Here is a 20347-nt window from a genome sequence, read left to right on the forward strand (position 1 = left end):
TTGTTATTAATAATTTTACATCTAATCATTCCGTTGGTGCAAACTGTGAAGACGACGACTGCGATGGAGTCTTAGATAATTTAAAAGAATTTTTATTCAATGAAATACCAATTGAATCTGTTGTTGAAGAAGCTGATTGTAATGACCAATTACAAACTACTTTAGTGTCAATGCCACCCAATAACGATAATATTATAACCTCTGGCAGTAGAGCTTATGTTAGTGGGTGGATTATTAAAAAAGTAAAGCAATTGACTAAAAATTGTTCTACCTGCATTTCAAAACTTTGTGCTACTTATCCTTTGGATGAACATTTTTTAATTCAAGAACGCCAATATTCACAATGTCACTTATTTTACCCGGATAAAGAAACAATAGATGTGTACAGTTTGATAATAAATCTGTTTAATTCTAATTTCCATAAGTATGTATATAAAAATAATGCATTTGGTGAATTGTATTCATTTGTTTCTCAGAATGTGCCTATCCAAAATTTAGTTTGCAGTGAACATGATTTATTTAAAATTTTTCTCAAAACAGCTTGTAAACTATTAATTTATTCCTATGTAAACCATATAAATCGTATTTTGAGTAAAGGAGAAAAAAACAACTGCACTTCTGATCCTATAAAACTTGCTGCTATTTCTTATCATGATAAATATTCAAAAAAAAAAAGGGTTTTGTTACGGCAAAATGTTAATTATGTATAGACAAAATTATTGCATTAATTTACCTTTAGCAAATACCTCTGTATTAAATTAATTGTATTTTATGATAACAATGACACAATGTAAAAAAATAGTAAATAATTAGTTGTATTTTGAACTAATATTTTGATGTTTTTAATTAAATATTTACGTAGATATTATTATGTATAAATCTATAACCCTGACAAAAATTATGTTTGTACTTTGTAAATAATTGTATATATTCTAATATTTTATGACAAAAATTATGTTTGTACTATGTAAATAATTGTATACATTTTATGTTTTATGACTTAATAAATATTTATTGACATAATGAATTGAGTATATTATTTTATTTTATTTAGAATATTTGAAAATTTTATTCTTAATTTTTAAAATAATTTCGATAGCAATTATATCGATACAATAGTATAAATATCGATATTCTATCAGTAATATCGATGGTTGACAATCGATTGTTTAGTAATTAAGACAACCGTCGGGAGCGCTAGTATCGAACTTAGTATCAAAACGTTTCACGGGAGTCGCCTTTCTATTTAATCTCTTTTCTATGGCACAGACTGAACAGGACAGTAGTTAAAGATAAGAAATTAATAAAAATATTATCATCTTATTATACGGTTAAATGTGTTTGAAATACAGTGGTTGTTTATATTATCATGGTGATAGACATAATAAATAATATAGCTGATGTCCTTATATTTCTATAGTCATATTTGGTCAACACGTGTTTTAGATTTCAGTGTTTGTATTAAACTGTTATCGCCAATGCTAATTAAATAAATTAATAAGTATATTATATGATTATTTCATTATTTGAATTTTTAACATTTATCTAAATATAAATTTATTTAATCATTTGAGCAATGTCGAGTTTTATTCCATGTGTTAAATGGGTGAAACAAGGTGTATCGTTACATCAAAACACGATAAAATTATCTCAACAAGAATTAAAAGAACTAACAGAAACCAAACCCAAAGAAAAACAGTTAAGCAAGAGCGACAAAAAAGACTATGGTTTAGAAGATTATGACGAAGAAGAAATGGATATGTCTGGAGCCATGTCCATTGGTGGTTTGGCCGTATATAATAACAATGATTTTAATGATTCCGATACCGACAGTGACAAGCTCGATGAAATACTCAAACCCGATGACAATCTTGTATTAGTAGGAAATGTTAAAAAAACAGAATGCTCGCTAGAAGTTTATGTTTATAACGATAATGACAAAGATTTTTATATTCATCACGACATTATTTTGAAACATCCACCTTTATGCTTGGAATGGTTTGGTTCCGTTGGAAATTTCTGTGCTTTGGGATCCATGTCTGCCATGATAGAAGTATGGGATTTAGATTTGATTGGATGTTTGGAACCCACATATAGGTAACTATTAAAACACATAACTAAACAAAATAAAATATTTAACATTTGATTTGCATTTAGAATGAGTTAAAATAATAGAAGTGTTTCATTTGCATTTGCAGATTGGGTAGAAAAAAGAAAAAAAATCCTGAAAAAAATTACGGTCATACTGATGCTATCTTAGATATATCATGGAATGAACATCTACCTCATATACTTGCCAGTGGTTCAGTAGACGAGACAACGTTACTTTGGGATTTAGAAACAAATGAACCTCATACAAGAATGGAAAATTTTGGAGATCACGTTCAATCAATTAAATGGCATCCATTTGAATCACAGACACTTGCTGTTGGGTCTTCAAATTTCTATGTTTATGATTGTCGCACTTATGATACTTATAAAAATTGGAATGTCAAAGGTAAAGTAGAAAAAGTTCATTGGGATCCATCCAATGGATTCTTGTGTTACATTGGTACTGATAGAGGCCAACTCATTTGCTATGATTGTCGAGCTAAAAAACCTCTATGGAAGTATAAAGGTCATGAGAATGAAGTCACTGGAATTTATGTCTGGGAGAAATTTATTGTTAGTTCGTCAACAGACGAAACCTTAAAGGTATGGGATAGAGAAAGTAAACACTTAATTAAAATTAGAGAATTTTCTGGTGCTTTGCATAGTTTAGATGGAAGTACTGATAACCCATCTTTAGTGGCTGTTGGTGGAAGTGGTACATCTAAGTTTCAATTATTTGATATTAATGATTTTAGTTTAAAAACATGTTAATTTTAATAAACTACATTTTTCTAATGAATTTTGTCAATGTTGTTCATTAATTAAAAATTGTTTGATTGCTTCTTATGTTGTCTCCGGGCAATGATACAAATTGGTCATAATCTCATAATCCATTTGCTTATCTAGCATAGATAGTTATATAGATTGTAATCTAGCTAATACCATAGAACATAATTATATTCTATGCTAATACCACAGATGTACTGATATGTGCTAATACTAAACTGTAAACATGGAACTGAAAAACTAGTTCCATTATCTGACAACACATTTATTTCTTGTCCTTATTCTTTTTTTAAATAATAACAGAGATTCATTATTAGTTAAGTATTACTAAGAATTTTATTCTTATTTTTATGATTCTAATGAAAATGTCACAACCTTGGCTATCCATAAGTAAGTTATAAGTTTACAATGTGTGCTTCATATCTATAGTTCTGTCTAACTTTTCTGATATGACCACTCATTTACTAGATTACCTAAGTATTTCATTTGGAAAACAAAGTTAAACAAATAATAATGTACCATGTAAAATTCATTTTTATTACAGAAAAACTTTTACCTACTACATTGTTGTAAAACTTAAAGTATTAAAAATAATACTCTAAATATAGATATAACCCAAACCTAGTGATAATAATTAAAAAAAACTAGATGTTTTTAATTGTGTCATTTAGTTTAGATAAGCATGATAAATTTTAATTTTGTATACATTAAAAATGACTAGAACAAACTACAACGCGTATTTTATGCATACAAACGAGTAGGAATGGATAATAAATAAAAATATTATATTTATTTAATAATATATTAAAATAACATTATTTTAAGTCTAAAAGCAATGGAGAAGTTGCTGTTATAGCTTGGTTTTCATTATCTGTTTCATCAGTATCCAAGCTTAATTGTGATAATTCTGTTAAATTAGAAACAGAATCATTCTTTTTATGTAGTGGTGGAAAATCTCTGTACACTCTTGGATTGTCCACTGAATTATGTAAACTTTCCTATTATATCAATTATTAATTAATTAATTAGTAAATATCTATAGTAAATTAGTTGATTAAATATAATACATAAATATTTTTGCTTACATCATTAAGATCATGTTGGTTAAGTTCGCTAACTGGTTGAACAGACTTATATTGAAATGCATTACAAGTCAAATCCATCTCAATAGGAAAGAGTGGTGGTTCACTAACATTGTTACCTCCAAGCATCATCCAACTTATTTCACGATTGTAATTAGCCATTTGTGAAGCGATTGCATGCAATTGGCCTACAACATCATGCACATGCTTATTTTCTAATAGTTCAATTTTGGCCAAAACATCTTCTCTGAGTGCAGCAAATCGTTTTCTTGCTAACTGCCGGCATCTCAGAACAAGCCTATACAAAAAAAAAACAAACACATATTTAACGAAAAATGTTTAGGCCAATATGTTTTATCAATAAATAAACATGTCTCTATCTAAAGTACACTAATATAGTAAACTATATAGTACTCTTAAGTACTTTCATGCTTATATTTTTTTCATTAAATTGGTATACCTGTATTCATAATTTCCTGTTTCAATACGATATAAAGGTTCGTCTGCTGAACAATAAGTTATTTCTTCGTCATCTAACTCTTTGACTTTTAAACAATAAGATAAATATTCAAATTTCACATCTGCATACTTGCGTATTGTTTGCTTGGTGTCAGGAATAGCTTTATTCAGATATGTACCAAATGATCTAGATATCTATTCCAGAACTATAAATTATATTTGAAATAACAATGTAAATTATTTTTATATTTACCGGTTTTAGAGCTTTAATTAGCATAAGTCCTTGACGCTCCATTCGTCTGTGATATTCAGCAAAGCGCACTAAAGCTTCACTAGCTCTAGGTTGTGGTTCTCTAGCACCTATTTCAGCAAATGTGTCCCCAAACTCTGCAACAAATGTATACAGATAATGATTAAATAATTCATACAATATTGTCAAACCACTTTAAGAAGATTTCAGCGCACTATTTGTTTTCTTTCTGATATATGCAGTAAACTTAAACAAAATGTATTTACACAGAATTATTTTTTCTATTTTTTTAAGTTATCTAAGAGTAAAATAATATTTTTGAGGGAATGACATATCAATATTATATTTTATTGTTATTTGATTTTGTATTAGATTATCAATATAAACAAAACAATGTTGTAAATTTGAATGGTGTTTAAATTGTTTTGAGACAATATTTAGACAAATTTATGTCATTCCCTCAAAAATATTATTCTCTATCTTTTTTGTAATGGAAATTTTACTCTAAGATTACTTAAAAACATAGAAAAATTATTCTGTGTAAATGCTTTTTGTCTATGTTGAGTGTGGGCCAGAGAGAGAAAACAAATAGTGCACTGATATCCTCTTAAACATATTGTGACTGGAAAGCACCTTTAAAACATTGGGTCAGAGCATAAAATGCACGAAGTACACGTTCTGTATGATCAACCAAGTGACGATATGATTGTTCCATGTCATCCAACTGTTGTAACCGTTTAACAAGACTATCATTGACTAGTATTGCACGAGACATACCCAAAGAGTCTGCAGTGGTGGCTGACATACGTTCAACTAACCTATGTTTAACTTTTTTTAATACAATATCCAAAGTTTTGCCTTGACGAGCATCAGCATGTAATTTGTTGTATTTCAAAATAACTCGACCCTTACAAACAAATAAATATATAGTTTAAATATGATTTTAAAAAAGTTCAGTATTACACAAAAAACTAAAACTTTTAAACTCACAACACTCGATTGTATCATTTGCGCTACTTGTAATTTTGTATGTCCACGGACACATTCATTATTAATAGCTAAAAGCTCATCACCACTTTCTAATGTACCATCTAATGCAGCCGGTGAATTATCAGATACCTATGATAATATCATAAGTATTTAATATATGAAAAAACCAATATTTTTAAAAAGTAATTCATACCTGTATAACATATATACAAGGGCAGTGAGGTGGTCCTCCACCTATTGTTATTCCTATAAGGTTGGTTGTCGTGTCCTTATTAATTGTTACAACTCCAGAGGTTACTTTCATACCCCTAAACAAATTATACAAGTTGAGGTAAATATATCACAATGAAGTAATAATTGAAACTTACATTTTATCTTCATCAAAACATAGATCGCCATATTCATAATCGTACATTGTAAATAAGAAAATTATTTGTACGCCAAAGAATAGCTTTTTTTCCTTCACAAAATTGTAAGTATATATTTTATAATATTCTGAAAATGTTCATATACTATATAAACATTTGAAAATATGATGTACAAATAATAATAATTAAGACACATTTAGATTTAATAAATAGTGAATTGATATAAACAGCTGGAAATAATATATAATTAAAGTTAAAACTTTCAACATTAGATTATACAAATTTATAAAAAAAATATAACATATTGAAATGTAAAATATTTTTTAATATTTAAACGCCATATTATTAAGAAACTTGCAATTCTATGGAATCAGCAATTTATAACAGAATTTCAATTTGATTGCAAACAAATATCAGTGCCAAATGTCCGACGTATGTACTAAAAATCCAGTCAAATGCAGAAATTCAATCACTGGTAGTCAATTTCCAAAATAGAATCTGGAGCTTAAACAGTATCAATATTTAATATTTTTATTTTAAATAATAATTACTTAAACGTTCTCGACTGACATGACCACCCAGTCGTGAGAGTTGTGACTGGTGACACGCTAATTTCTAGCATAAGTCAGGTACTAACCACTAGTAACCAGTCGGCAGTCACTATGAGCTACTGTCTGAGTATCGACTATCGAGTATTGAATGTATAAATAGCGAATATTGTCCTTCACATTGTCAATCCGCATTCAGCATCAGCTAATGAATATTTTATTGTATCGTGTGAATCTAGTATCTTGACATGAATGATAAAATATTAAATAACATTGTCTTTTGTCCCTTATCTTATCAAGCCTGCTGGTGGATATCATTACAGAACAAAATATCACCTATGATTACGGCAATACAGCTATAATTTATGGTATAACCGTATAACCCAAGGCGGATTGACAGACCAAGTGGACATAATATATAATATCCATCTAGCCATAAACATTATTTACCGAGAATAAATGGAGTAAAAGGACTATGCTATAAGCCTATAACCACGATTTTAGACATACCTTATATATCTTAAATTGTGGCTTTAACTATCCTTAACCGTGTCCACGAATTAAGATTATGCTTGTGACGCTATTCTGTAGCTTGTGAGTCGAAACGGTTGTCACAAATTAACGTCCAACGACAATTTGATCATAGCTCGTTTGGTGTTCATATTATATCTTAATTTCTGTGGAACCTTGCATTAGATGCTCAAGTTTTTTGGTAAAGTCACGATGTAAAGAAGATATATTATCTTCTCTAGTTTTTTACATCGTAGGCAGAGCGAACAATTATTTATCGACGATAATTTTAAAACCAATAATTTCTTATGCCTATAAATTGCAAAAAAAAAAAAAGGAAAATATTTAGGAAACTTAAACAAATAACAGTTACTTTTTATATTTTTAAGTAACACACGTCACCCACACACAAAAAAAACTTACTTTTGTCAAAAACTGGTTTAGCGTCAAAATGCGTGTTTTCCTTAAATTTGTTTTCCGACCGCTTTCGAAAACTATTGTGCATTTTAAATTTTGATCTCTCAAAAGCATCAACTAGCAACTACAGATTTATTCTACCACCAAGAAAGATGTACTGAAGTTGAAAATCCAAGCAATATTTCGGCCACTTAGTACTTATCATGTGTATACAGACACAAATAATAAAATATTTTTAAAAAAACATATCATAGTAAAATAAATACATTCATCACTCCCCTCAGAATTTATAATCTTAAAAATACCCCGTCAACCGGGCCAACTTGGGGCAAAAATATTATCCTTTAGTTTTACCTCCATAACGGTCTCTTCTCAATTAATTAATGTGAGACAAGTATTCTGTTGTTATCTTAGAAATATTTAAAACCATTTTGCAAGTGTCGCAGCATCAAATTTTCAACGTAAGTATTAATTTTTATTAATTCTTTTTTTTACTAATATCTATCGTTTTGAAAAGGTCCGAAAACTTACACTTATACTCATTGAATGAAACGTTTTACATAAAAATTGATAATAAAAAATATGTTCAGATGTGTGTTAAATTTTCTAATCTACATAATAAATTATTATAATCCTGCATATGTATCTGTAAATTGCGTTTTACTTATTTAGTCCATCTTGGGCCACTATTATTCATCCATGGTCAAATTTATAATTAGGATAAATTTAAACAAGTTAATTCCATTTAAACAAGACTAACCTTAATACAATTTAGTCTGAATAGTACCTACGGTTATATTTTTAACTTTGTACGGATGGGTGAATGTCGAAGAAAAATTGGTGAAAATTATAAGAACAAGAATGTTTTTATTTTTTTGTATATGTTAATATACACTCACCAGGTACAAAATATATTTTTTAAATTCAGAAAATTATCTAGTATTTTTTTTAAATTTAAAATAGTGCCCCAAGTTGGTTCAAGTAAATTATAAAATAGATTTTTCATAAGAAAAACATGATTGCCCCATGTTGTCAATATTCGATACAACATGGGGCAAGCAGAAAAATAAAAAAAACACATATAGATGGAATAATTTGTATGGTTTAAATGCAACAGAAATTAATAAATCAAACCTTAACTAAAAAAAAAATGTTATATTTAAAATACCTCTAGAATAATTAAACTTAAAGTTATTTATAATAGAATTTCAAAACTGCCCCAAGTTGGCCTGGTTGACAGTACTTGAATTAATTTCCAAAAATTGCTCGGGACTTGGTAGTTAAACTGCTGTAACAATTATAATATGTTACATGATACCTAAATACTACGGTAATTATATCTATAGAGTCCTACGACTCTCACTGGATATCTTATATTTAACTGGTCGTTCCCCCGACCACGTTACACTGCAATAAAAGTCCGGTAAAAAAAAGTCCCTAGAATAAATGTCCAGTTTATTTATATAATATATTCATTTATAAGTTATAATTTAATAATTATATGTTTAAGTACACAATATTATACTTCAATAGTTTTATATGCAGGCGCGGATCCAGAATAGATCTACGGGGAGGAGGCCATCTTGGATAAAATGTTATCCAATCGACGAGGCAATCATTGCTCAGAGCTACCCCCCCCCCCTTTTACAGCAATCAATTTTTATTTTATAATCAACATTCATACATTTTATATTTGCAAAAAAAGATTATATTGGTACAAATAACAATTAATTATATAATTTAACAAAAGTGTAATAATAAAATATAATTAATATATACATTATAAAATTAAAAAAAAAAAAAACCGTTAAATAATTGTCTTTTATAATAGATTTTTAAGAACAGTACTATACGTTGTAAGGGTTTTTATTACCTCTTCATTATCAATGTAATATCTTTTTCACATGATATAAGCATAAGTGATTCTAATCGATCTTCTCCCATAGTACTTCTCAATCTACTTTTGATTAGCTTCAATTTAGAAAAGGCTCTTTCAGGAGAAGAACTTGAAACCGGTAAAGTTAAACATATACATAATGCAATATAAATTGATGAATTGATTAACTCTTTGCTCTATCTTGATAACTATACAATGACTACTCTTCTACTGTTCCAAGACTGGTTTTCTATCACAGAACTAAAGTTTTAACTTTAAAGTTCCCAGTCCTCGGACCACCCACCCCCTTAAAAAGGTGTGGCGACTGCCACACCTAATACATGGGTTCGGCGCCACTGAGGCAATGTATTTTATCAGCCCACCGAAAACAGACCTTTGGATCTGTGCTTGTTTCATAGAGTAATGAATTACTAGTAATAAATTACTCTATGGCTTGTTTATATGATATACATATATATAATAGAAGAGGTTGGGATCCGGTACTAAAAAAAGATTTAGGGTATGATAAAACATTTATTTTTAAGTTTGACAAATCATATTTCAACTTCTTTAGTAGTATACAGTGCACATTAAACTTACTAAAACAAGGGAGTTTTTTTTCGTCATTTTTTTTTTTCATCCTTTCCGTCACCCTGTCCTCTATAAAGGACACTTGATTTCCATAAACTTTATAGACAAATATAATATGGAACTGTGTTCACTGTTCAGTCATAGTGTACTCTCCAGAGGACAAGTATATATTTCTTATTTGCCCGGTTGCTTCGCCTATTATTATCTTCATTGGCTGAATTTTTAGTATTAATCTGCGTTATTCTATTTTCTTTAAATATAAATATATGACGGAAAGGGTTAATTATAATTCTATCGATAAAAAATTATTATATTGTCATACTTTTACTTTTATTGTAGCTAATATTGATTGAAGTTAAAAAATGTATAGATACTTATAAATAAATATGTATAATAAATAAACCGGACTTTTACGCATCCAACTTTTTTTTACCGGACTAAGGTAGAATCCCGTTATATACAGCTAGTATAAGGGAGTAAGGATTTTATGTATTATACCTGTAAGTAAGTATAGTAAGGTTAGTATACCGAATACTTATAAAGTTATAAGTAATAGTATTTAAATATTTCTATCCACGAGAGATCATTACCGCTACAATATGCTATACGACCAAAACTCGCGTGATTCTGTACATCCCCCACGTAGAGTGCCACGATTATGGAACATGAGAGAAATTCTGTCGCAGCCGGTTATTCTGCATGCGCGTGACAGTACTGATCTCTCGTGGGCCGGAGTATAGTTAAATAAGTATTTAAATATGGTTTGCCAGTTCAAAAAAAATGTATGGGGGAAGCGATACTCCAAACCCCCCTAATTATGCCACAGGTGTGTTAAGTGTCACAGATTTTTTAATTTGATACACTATTAAAATGACATTATATTATATTTATAACTAGGGAACAGATTTATATGCCCTAAAAAACCATTAAATATGCTCTTAAAAATATGCAAGTATGCATTAATGCACTTAATAATGTTAATGTATTTAAAAACAAAATCATAAAATATGCATTTATAACATAAATATGCTTTAAAATTTGCACATTTATATTTATTATAATTTATTTAAAACATGAGTACAGAAATATACTAAAGTAAAAAAAAATTAATTAAAAATTAAAATATGTACTTATAAATTATAATGTATATAGTTTTTTTCCCGATAGTCAATAAAGGTAATAAAATATTAGCAATTTTTATTGACAAGAAAAAATAGGACTGACAATATAAAAAAACGTTTGTTTTTACTTCTAAAGAAGTAAAAAAGAATTTAAATTGTTATATTTGCAATAATATGACCTAAAAATATTAAAATATTATAATATGCATTTATTAATAAAAATGCCCAAATATTCAAAATAGAGTAGTGCATTTTAATCACCAGTATATGAAACGGATTTCTATCTCATTTAGCAATCTTTTAGAGTAACTAAAATAATATGCAAAATGCATATGAATCCGTTCTCTATTGATAAAATAATTAACAGTTTAACACATATGTACCTAGACTAAATTTTCATTTTAAAAATGGAAATAATTGAACAGTAAACAAAAGACATTTCAATTTCAATTATGATTTTTAGCACAATTATTCAGAACAATGGTGAATGCAAGTTGTTTTTTATATACATATAGATAATATAGGTATAGGTAATAAGTAGATTAAAAAAAAATTAAAATAATATGGAAACAAATTTATATAATGAAATACAGTTCTTAATTAAAAAATAAAATAAAATACTTAAAACTAAATTTAATTTGAAATGAGATTTTCTTTTCTAAAAAAAGTTATTAATAATTATGACTTATGATAAACTGGAATATTGTAATATAAAGTTTATAATAGGTAATGATAAACAAATTAGATTTTTATGTCCCTATATTAATCACAAAATCCCAATTTTAATCCCATAACTAAATGTAAGACATCTGTATTAACTGTAATAAGTAAGCAAGTACCTATGTAGTACACACTATGAATGGTTATTGTTTATATTTTTTAATTTTTATGAGAACATAGAATCATGAAGTTGAGCGATGTTGTCTTCTCTTGATTGTCGATTTTTCAACTCTTGCTTATACAGTTCATACATTTCATTGTCTGTCTTCAATTCAAACTTACAAAGCGGACAAAAATTACTCTGAAAACAAATAAAAATTATAAAAATTTATAATTAATTATCAAAATAAATTGTTTCATTACTTTTTCCAGCCAAGTTTTTAAACAGTTTTCATGAAATATATGATTGCATGGCATGTTTAATGCTTCATCATTCGGTTGATATTGACATAAACAGATTCGACATTGTTCATCTAATAGATAATATAAATGTATATTCAATAAATATTATACTTTTTAGTCATTGTGACTTCCAACCATAGTACGTATAAACTTGGAGGGAAAAATTGTTTGCATAATTTAAATCGATAATATCTCTCGATTTGGTATGTGAAACCACACTGGTTTACTCTAGGAGTAAAAGTAAAGTTTTTAAAAGCACATATTATAAACCTAGCACTCAGCGTGATTATTTACTTGTTCAGACATTTAAATCGAAAACATCCCTTAACTCGACAGGAAGTAAAACCACTTTGGGTAGTTCTAGATTAGATTACCCTATGACAGCAGTTCCTAAACTCTTTTTTAGATCAAATATAGCCAAGGTGTCTTGCTATGAATACCATGAAACACAGGATATCAATAACATTTTAAATTATTTATTTTAGCAATAGACCATGGTTCCCTTGAAAGTGCTTGGAGTGCACAGTTTAAGAACTGTTTCCCTATGACAATACCCAAGATGGTTTTATATTAAAGCAAATCAAGGGATCTTTTTGATTTAAATTATCTAAGCAAGCATAGTGAGTGTGGATTTTATCAGGTATATAATATGAAGTATGCACTATGATTGGTTGTTGTCATAACCGAAAAGTACCTAATTTTGAGATAAAATGTTTACCTATTAACTCTTCGAATGAAGGTGCTTTTAGTTTTTCTATTTCTAATTTTGATGCAGGAGGTGTGTTTTGAAAATTGATAATGTCACCATATCGTGCTGGATCGTGGTCGAACAACATTCTAAATGTTTCTCTTGTTAAGCGTTCTATACGAACAGTAGGCATTTCATCTTCTTCGACATGGAGTTCATCAAAATAGCTCGCCATAACTAAATTTTATAATATAAGTATACCAAATGATATTTACAAAAAGATACCTACCAATTAAACTACATTACATACCTTGAATTGTTAAAAAAGTTTAAAATTTTTAATATATTTTATAAAATTGACAATACGAATAAAACAATAACAAAATAAGGAGGTATGGTATAAGAAGTTACGCAGTAAAGAATTTTTAATTCAATTAAATAAACATTAAGTCGTGTTTGAGATGGACTCAATAGTCAATGATATGAATATTGAATATTATGAATAATGAATTACGAATCACGATTAACCTCTTTTGGCTTTGTTCAGTTTATTTCCAATAATAATAATAATTTATACTTTATGAAATGATGAATATTCTTATTTCTTATCAATTTAAAAACATCTGTTTAGTTATCAGTTTATTCTAGTCATCCATCTGAAATGTGGAATTCTGTATATCACTATTATGTATTTTAGTTTTTTAGCCATTAAGGTCAGTACTCACTATTTCATCATGTCATATTATGTTCATATACTTTAGATAATATTTTAAAAACCGATTTATTCAAAGTGTGGAATTTTTAGATTGAAAATAATTGATGATAATAATTATAATAAAAATTCTAGGTATTAACAAATTTATATCTATTTATTTTTTAGTGTCAATTCTTTAAAATATGTCTGAAAATCAACCAAAAGATGAGAACACACAAAACGCATTATCTGAATTGTTAGATGATGCTCTAAAAGATTTTGAAGAACCTAAAGAATCAAATGCATCAGCTGATGCATCGGATACATCTGAAGTTACTAATTTTAGTGCAAGTGATAATTTTGTAAAAGAGAGTCTTGAAGAAACAATGAAATCGTTTATGAATAATGATCAAGCAGAATTAGCCGCTGGCCTACAAGAACTAATGTTAGGAGATGAAGGATGTAATTTACAAACAGTTATTCAAGAATCATTAAAAAACTTATCAGAAGCAAAACAAAATCTGCCAGAGGGAAGTGATATGACTTCAATGTTCGCAAATATGGGTATTCAAGATGACATCAATTTAGATGAAGATATGCTGCCAATGTTAATGCAATTTATGCAGCCACTGCTGAGCAAAGAAGTACTTTATCCATCTATTAAAGATCTGTGTGATAAATATCCAAAATGGCTTGAGGATCATGAACCAACATCTGATAAAGAAGAATTTGAACAGTAAATTTTTAATATAGTTAATAGTTAGATAAATAATTATTAATAAGTTATTATATCTTATATAAGTTTTCCTTAACATTTTAGGTATACACAAATGTTTAGTTGTATGAAAGAAGTCCGAGATCATTTAGAAAATCAACAGGATACTGATGATGATGTCACTAAGACTAGGAAATTCAAAGAACTCATGGAGTTATTGAAAAAAATGCAAGAATGTGGCCAACCACCAGAGGAATTAATGAGAGATGTAGCCGATGGCAATCCAATACCGGACAATGTTGGCCAATGCACTCTTATGTAGCATATATTTATCTTGAAGTATTATTTTTATTGAGTCTTGTTTGTTTATTTATTGTGAGTTTGATAAATGAAGACTGAATAAATATAGGGTATAGGTAAAAGGGTAGCAGATTTCACTAATGTGAATTTTAAACTTCCAAAGATAAAATTCCTCATATTGACATTTTCTAAATATTTTATTTTTTCAGATTTGTTTATTAGTTAAATTTTTAACTTACTAAATATTATTGATTCAAATAGTAGATCAATCATTTCATGGTTAGTTTTTTAATCTAATATGAAATACACAATTTTTATATGTTATTACTTATATACATACATAATGTATTGTATTATATTGTAATTTATCAAAATTAAATCTGGCTTTTTTGTAATTAAAATACAATTATTTAACATACTGTTTACATTTATTTGAAATGTTTGTATTTTTACTTATATTAATAATGAAAGTATGTACAAAATAATAATTGCAAATTTATAAATGTAATTTAATACTTAGGAATTTATGTCATATATTTTCATTTATGTTACTCTCTAAGATAAATATTATGGCCAATCAATTTTAAGGAATTAATCTGCTACATTTAATAACAATATTTCTTTAAAACTTTTTTATTGGATTGGGATAATTGATTAAATTAAATAATTATTATTTGAGTAGGATAAATCGAAATGTCTCAATTAGTGGATTCTATGTCATATTTGTTATGATAAAAAGATACTTTTAATTTTATTATATAATTATCATTGACATTATATTTGTTAAAAATTAATCTTCAGACAGGGTTTTTTTTTACTTTGTTAAATTGTATACTTTATTCAATTGAATATTAATATTTAGATTTAAAAACATTGTATACATAGATATTTTAAAAATGTAATGTGGAGCTTGGTGCTTACATTATTGTGTAGACATTATGATTATTGTATTTATAATGTGTAATAAAATCAAAATAATAATTAGTTGTATTATCCTGCTATTACCTATTCATAATTAATTTATTATTCATATACAGTTACAATAAATATTTCATCTGAATGGCAGATTGAAATCAGAAATTTCAAGAAAGAGAGAAAAAAAATATACACATTCTGGGCTAATTTTCAAAATTGTTTCCCTTTTGGTGTACACATGTATAATACAAGGGCGTCATTTGGGGGGTGGCAGGGTGTGCGGTTGCACTCCTTACTTTTAGAATTTTACAATTGACCTGCGCCTTGATGAAGCCTAAAATAATGCATGAGCCACGAATGCACAATTATTTATATGATTTAAATCAAATATAATGTATGGAAATAATTGAATGCAGGATAATAATCATATACGTATATATATCTATTTTTATATGGTCTGGTGAAATTTCAAAATGGCCTGCTTGAAACTTCGCACACCCGAAAAAAAACCTGAAATGACGCCCCTGGTATAATAACTGTAAAGTAAGGAAATGTTATGAATCATGAATTAATTTTATTTTCTGCTAAGTAGCATATTAAAATATCAATATTTTCTATTCATTCAGAATAATAATAAAGTCAACTCTTTTAATTTTTATATAATAATAAACAATGAGTCCGTGAACTATAAATATAATAATAATAATAATAATAATAATGTATTATATAACATGAGCCTACACTAGATGTTTTTTAGTGAAACATCGTGATTTCTGACCTAATATAGTAAATAGTTCTTAATTGATTAATGATTTTGAGATTTCATATTACAATTTTCAATATCGAACAGGTAAAGTTAGTTTACCGTAATATAATGGTAAATAGGAAATTCATTTTGAATTATTGCTAAAGTATTAAGTATTTTACTTTATCTGTATCATACTATCATGGTTAACTGTGTAAATCTAAAAATATTATCACAGATAAAGATAATAATTCAATACATAATATCATAATATAACTAAGATATATATATATATCTTAGTTCACGCGTAAAATATTTAAGTACTATAATTTTTATTCTATTGTTGATTATCCTAACTGTGAAAATGGTTGCATTCGAACTATTATGATATCTTATCTCTGCAGCTCCACCCCCGCGTATGATAGCAATTAAAACTGAAATGTAAACAAAATAAAAACAATTGATTTTACAGAAAATAAATAAAATTCCTAGTCATGGTATGAGTTTTTCAATTCTCTGAAAATCATTTGAATTGCCGATTTGGGTAAAAAGTCAAAATATGAGTGGAAGAAGACTTCAATCCTGTCCTATTACACTCCCACAATAATAGTCATGTGGACTCCAACAAAAACAAACAAATATGGAGTTGGTGAGTTATATTTTGGATTTCAGATTATTTAAAATGTATAAGTATTAACTTATATCTCGGTTTAGTAATATACAACTGGCATGGAGATAATCCATATGGGCTACATCTTGAAATCGGGGACACTGTCCAAATCCTTGAACAATGTTGTGGTTAGTATGAATATAATTTTTAATTATTAATTATGCATTTGAATGTATTTTAAAGCTGTTTTGTGTGTCATACAGGTTGGTACAGAGGATTTATCACTAAAAATCGATCTGTTAAGGTGAGACATTTCTACCATTATTTTTTTAGCATTGGTTAGCACTCTTTTGATATTGATATCATATCTCTTTTTATGTTAGGGTATATTTCCATCTACATACATCCATTTGAAGCCGTGTCGTATTGAAAATGAAGGGTAAATTTAACAAATTTATGTATTTTCTATTTTTCAAAGTTTATTTCAATTTAAAATTTCAGAACTTTTGAAACAGCTATACCATTGGAAGATATGGTTGTCCGAGAAGTATCATTGGTTTTGCGTGATTGGAATTGTATTTGGAAGTCATTATATGTGGTATGTAAAAAATATATTTTCATGTTTATGAATTATAAAAGAATAATGCACAAAGAATAGTTTTATAATAATATAATGAATATACTTTTACATTTAGGTAGGTACATTATAAAGGTATACATATAAGTAGAAATAGTAAGAATAGATCCTGACAAACTCTGATTAATATAATGATATTTTAACAATAGTTAACCTGATTAGTGATTATGTTGAGCTCTAGTTCTTTCCACTGCAATTCAACAATTTTAAATAAATATTTATAGTTAATTATTTAAGTATATTATTACTATATTAGCTAATTATAACAATTTTATATAATATGGAATCTTTATTTATCTTCTTTCATAATATTTATGAATTTATTTAATATGAATTAATTAAATGCATTAATATACTATTTGTAGGAACGGGAAACATACAAGTTTATTACGTTACGAAAAGTAATGCGAGAGTTACTGGAATGGAGAAAACAATTATTAACTGGAACATTAACTCAAGATCAGACAAGAGAATTGAAGTTAAAAATAACTGCAAAAATTGATTGGGGAAACAGGTAAATACGGAAATATTGCATGTTGATTGTTTTATTCTATTGCTATTTAAAGCAGGATTATTGATATTGTCAAAGGCGGATTTATCCTTTTCACAGCTATAGGCACCATAAATGTGCCGCCCCTTAAATAGGAGAACAAGTTACTATACCTCATCCAAAATACCTATACTAAATATTAAATAATATGTAAACAATAGTAGTGCACATCCATTTGAATTTTTAGACTATATTTTTGCCTATATTTATTTATGCTACTTTGAAAAAATGTCAATGGATGTCCACTGAATTTTAATAAAAATATACAATGATAATTTTCATTAATTATAAGAAGAGGTCGGTTTTTTATGATTTTACATATTTGTTTTTAGTCTATGCAGTTAAATGGGAGTGAGAAATCTTTACGATTCATTAAACACAGAATTCATAGGAAAACATTTTTTTTTTTTTTAGGGTTAGGGCCTCGACAACTGAGGTCATTAGCCTGGAGAACTGTAGGGGAAGGTACTGTAGGTTTTAACATGTGGGTTTTTGGCAAAATTTTGAATGGGCACCCGTGGGTTTCTGCCATGCCCAGTTGGGAGCCGGCGGCCTCTCTCCAGACACTGCAAAATGCCCAAAGAGTGATGCTGCCCGTGATCGAGATTCAAACCGGCGACTGTGTGCGTCGCAACCGACGCCTAAGTCCGTTCGACCAATCCACCCCCTAGAAAAAAATTTATTTTGCATAAAAAAGCATATTTTATGAGTTAGAGAATATTTGAGAATATTTTTGTAACATCGGCATATAATGAATATATTTCACGTATATCAGCACTTTGATAGGTATAATGTTCATTAAATAATTCTATTTATAAATAATTAATTTTTTGGTTTTAATAAAAATTAATCTCCAGGTATTCCTTATCGATGCAATAGTACGTAGGTTATTTTGTTAGTTAAAATAAATTTAAAATGAATAATTTTTTTTTAATATTAAAAGAATATTTTGCATATTTAAGGACATAAAACATCATATTTTAAGGATTTTAAGAGAATATAAATCCGACCTCTAATTATAAGCCATCAATAATAAAGCAAAATTATCACCATTATTAGGAACATTTAATAAAACACTACAATTTACAATAATTTTTATGATAAAATCTTAGTTTCTATAATACAAATTAAAAGACATACATAACAGATGTTTAACTTAACATCTAACTTAACTTTTAGGCAACAAGGGCTCTGGGTGGACTATACCAACGTGTCATTAAATATAGTATTATCAAAAACTGTTTAATATACAGATGTTAACCATATTTATAACGATTAATGACAACTATAAATTATAATGAACCACAATGGATAGGTATACCGTATACAGTGTGTGTTGGGTAGTAACGTAACGAAAGTAACGCGTTACTTTGCTTGTAACTTGTTACATCATTTCATTAGAATTATTTCCAAGTAACGAAAATGTAATGGAAATTACTTTTGATAATTAATTTCTATTGAATAACGCGTTACAGTTTTGAATTATTAAGTACCTACCTTTTGCGAATTGAAAAAAATAATATGTCTATAATGCGGGTATTATTATGTTTACCAATCTAGTATATTAATATACTATATATATATATTTATTAAAGCTCCTTATACAGCTGATCTCACTATTTTGAATTCAATGACATTAGTTAAGAATATTTTTATTAAATACAACATAGCTTTACCATCCAGTGCTTCTGTAGAGCGATTATTTAGTGTTTCAGGGAACATTTTTTCTAAAAACAGGTCGCATATGAGTGACAAAAACTTTGAAGAAACACTATTGTGTAAAGTTAATTTAAAACATAAATAAATATAAAATTATAATATTGTATTATATTGATTTCTTTTTCAAATTATATCTATTTACTATAGGTAATGTATACTAGAAATACATTACCTAGTAACATTATTGCCAGGCACAATGATAATATTGTTAAGAAATATAAAAAAAAAATTTATTTTTTTTGTAACAAGAAAGTAATGAGTTACTTTTCAATTTGAAAAGTAAAGTAATTTCATTACAATTTTATTTGAGTAACGAATAAAGTAACTTTAAAACTTTTTAAAAGTAATTTACCCAACACTGACCGTATACCATAACACAATGTACAAAAATATAAAATATAAAAAATACGCATATTATTAATTATTTTTCATAAATATAAAATAATTGATTTTCCAATTTTTTTGTATACATTTGATGTTTTTAATTACACAATAAAAAATGTTCTGCCATAGGCAGCTGTCTACAGTGCCTGATGAGAAATCCGCCTCTGAATATTGTTAAT

General features: G+C 27.6%; 5 protein-coding genes across 9 annotated transcripts in view; 3 read left to right on the top strand and 2 right to left on the bottom strand.

The window, feature by feature from the left end:
- The first annotated feature begins 1360 nt into the window (after nt 1–1360).
- nclb (PWP1 homolog no child left behind) lies at nt 1361–2890 on the top strand. Its single transcript, XM_015523585.2, has 2 exons — nt 1361–2097; nt 2199–2890. The coding sequence occupies exons 1-2, from the start codon at nt 1577–1579 to the stop codon at nt 2860–2862; spliced, it is 1185 nt and encodes a 394-aa protein (XP_015379071.2). The 5' UTR covers nt 1361–1576; the 3' UTR covers nt 2863–2890.
- A 755-nt stretch (nt 2891–3645) lies between these two features.
- On the bottom strand, nt 3646–6832 carry LOC107173164 (protein interacting with PRKCA 1). Of its 3 annotated transcripts, none has more exons than XM_089227873.1 (9): nt 6664–6832; nt 6027–6153; nt 5852–5966; nt 5659–5787; nt 5302–5575; nt 4672–4805; nt 4420–4613; nt 3963–4257; nt 3646–3875 (listed from the first exon to the last, which is right to left on the bottom strand). In XM_089227873.1, exons 1-9 carry the CDS (start codon nt 6767–6769, stop codon nt 3693–3695), a joined length of 1557 nt encoding a protein of 518 aa, XP_089083999.1. In that variant the 5' UTR covers nt 6770–6832; the 3' UTR covers nt 3646–3692. The 3 variants fall into 3 exon arrangements, with proteins under 3 accessions (XP_089083999.1, XP_015379070.2, XP_089084000.1); XM_015523584.2 differs by having other exon boundaries at nt 6578–6817; XM_089227874.1 differs by having other exon boundaries at nt 6027–6530; nt 6664–6807.
- A 2551-nt stretch (nt 6833–9383) lies between these two features.
- Pex19 (peroxisomal biogenesis factor 19) lies at nt 9384–15592 on the top strand. Of its 2 annotated transcripts, XM_089226864.1 has the most exons (3): nt 9384–9516; nt 13780–14329; nt 14414–15592. In XM_089226864.1, the coding sequence occupies exons 2-3, from the start codon at nt 13797–13799 to the stop codon at nt 14628–14630; spliced, it is 750 nt and encodes a 249-aa protein (XP_089082990.1). In that variant the 5' UTR covers nt 9384–9516; nt 13780–13796; the 3' UTR covers nt 14631–15592. The 2 variants fall into 2 exon arrangements, with proteins under 2 accessions (XP_089082990.1, XP_015379026.2); XM_015523540.2 differs by lacking the exon at nt 9384–9516 and having other exon boundaries at nt 13619–14329.
- LOC107173121 (E3 ubiquitin-protein ligase RNF181-like) lies at nt 11524–13453 on the bottom strand. Its single transcript, XM_089226865.1, has 4 exons — nt 13210–13453; nt 12930–13136; nt 12173–12282; nt 11524–12110 (listed from the first exon to the last, which is right to left on the bottom strand). Exons 2-4 carry the CDS (start codon nt 13132–13134, stop codon nt 11976–11978), a joined length of 450 nt encoding a protein of 149 aa, XP_089082991.1. The 5' UTR covers nt 13135–13136; nt 13210–13453; the 3' UTR covers nt 11524–11975.
- A 1014-nt stretch (nt 15593–16606) lies between the features above and the next one.
- Nucleotides 16607–20347, top strand: part of spg (dedicator of cytokinesis spg) — a 32024-nt gene continuing 28283 nt past the window's right edge. For both annotated transcript variants that reach the window (XM_089227933.1, XM_089227934.1), the window contains exons 1-6: nt 16607–16917; nt 16983–17066; nt 17142–17182; nt 17262–17317; nt 17380–17476; nt 17881–18029. In XM_089227933.1, coding sequence (XP_089084059.1) covers nt 16881–16917; nt 16983–17066; nt 17142–17182; nt 17262–17317; nt 17380–17476; nt 17881–18029 — 464 coding nt within the window. In that variant the 5' untranslated portion in view covers nt 16607–16880. The remainder of the gene's footprint in view (nt 16918–16982; nt 17067–17141; nt 17183–17261; nt 17318–17379; nt 17477–17880; nt 18030–20347) is intronic.

Source organism: Diuraphis noxia, unplaced genomic scaffold (assembly GCF_037042655.1).
Source record: "Diuraphis noxia isolate RWA-SAM2 unplaced genomic scaffold, SU_Dnox_SAM2 contig0004, whole genome shotgun sequence".
Classification (NCBI taxonomy): domain Eukaryota; kingdom Metazoa; phylum Arthropoda; class Insecta; order Hemiptera; family Aphididae; genus Diuraphis; species Diuraphis noxia.

Coding starts and splice junctions, on each gene's coding strand:
- nclb (XM_015523585.2), top strand. CDS start 1,577: ATGTCGAGTTTTATTCCATGTGTTAAATGGGTGAAACAAGGTGTATCG. Junction 2,098..2,198: donor TGTTTGGAACCCACATATAG/GTAACTATTAAA, acceptor TTGCATTTGCAG/ATTGGGTAGAAAAAAGAAAA.
- LOC107173164 (XM_089227873.1), bottom strand. CDS start 6,769: ATGCGGATTGACAATGTGAAGGACAATATTCGCTATTTATACATTCAA. Junction 4,258..4,419: donor ACAGGAAATTATGAATACAG/GTATACCAATTT, acceptor TTTTTTGTATAG/GCTTGTTCTGAGATGCCGGC. Junction 3,876..3,962: donor ACCAACATGATCTTAATGAT/GTAAGCAAAAAT, acceptor TTGATATAATAG/GAAAGTTTACATAATTCAGT.
- LOC107173121 (XM_089226865.1), bottom strand. CDS start 13,134: ATGGCGAGCTATTTTGATGAACTCCATGTCGAAGAAGATGAAATGCCT. Junction 12,283..12,929: donor TTCATTCGAAGAGTTAATAG/GTAAACATTTTA, acceptor ATTATCTATTAG/ATGAACAATGTCGAATCTGT. Junction 12,111..12,172: donor TAAAAACTTGGCTGGAAAAA/GTAATGAAACAA, acceptor ATTTGTTTTCAG/AGTAATTTTTGTCCGCTTTG.
- Pex19 (XM_089226864.1), top strand. CDS start 13,797: ATGTCTGAAAATCAACCAAAAGATGAGAACACACAAAACGCATTATCT. Junction 14,330..14,413: donor GATAAAGAAGAATTTGAACA/GTAAATTTTTAA, acceptor TTAACATTTTAG/GTATACACAAATGTTTAGTT.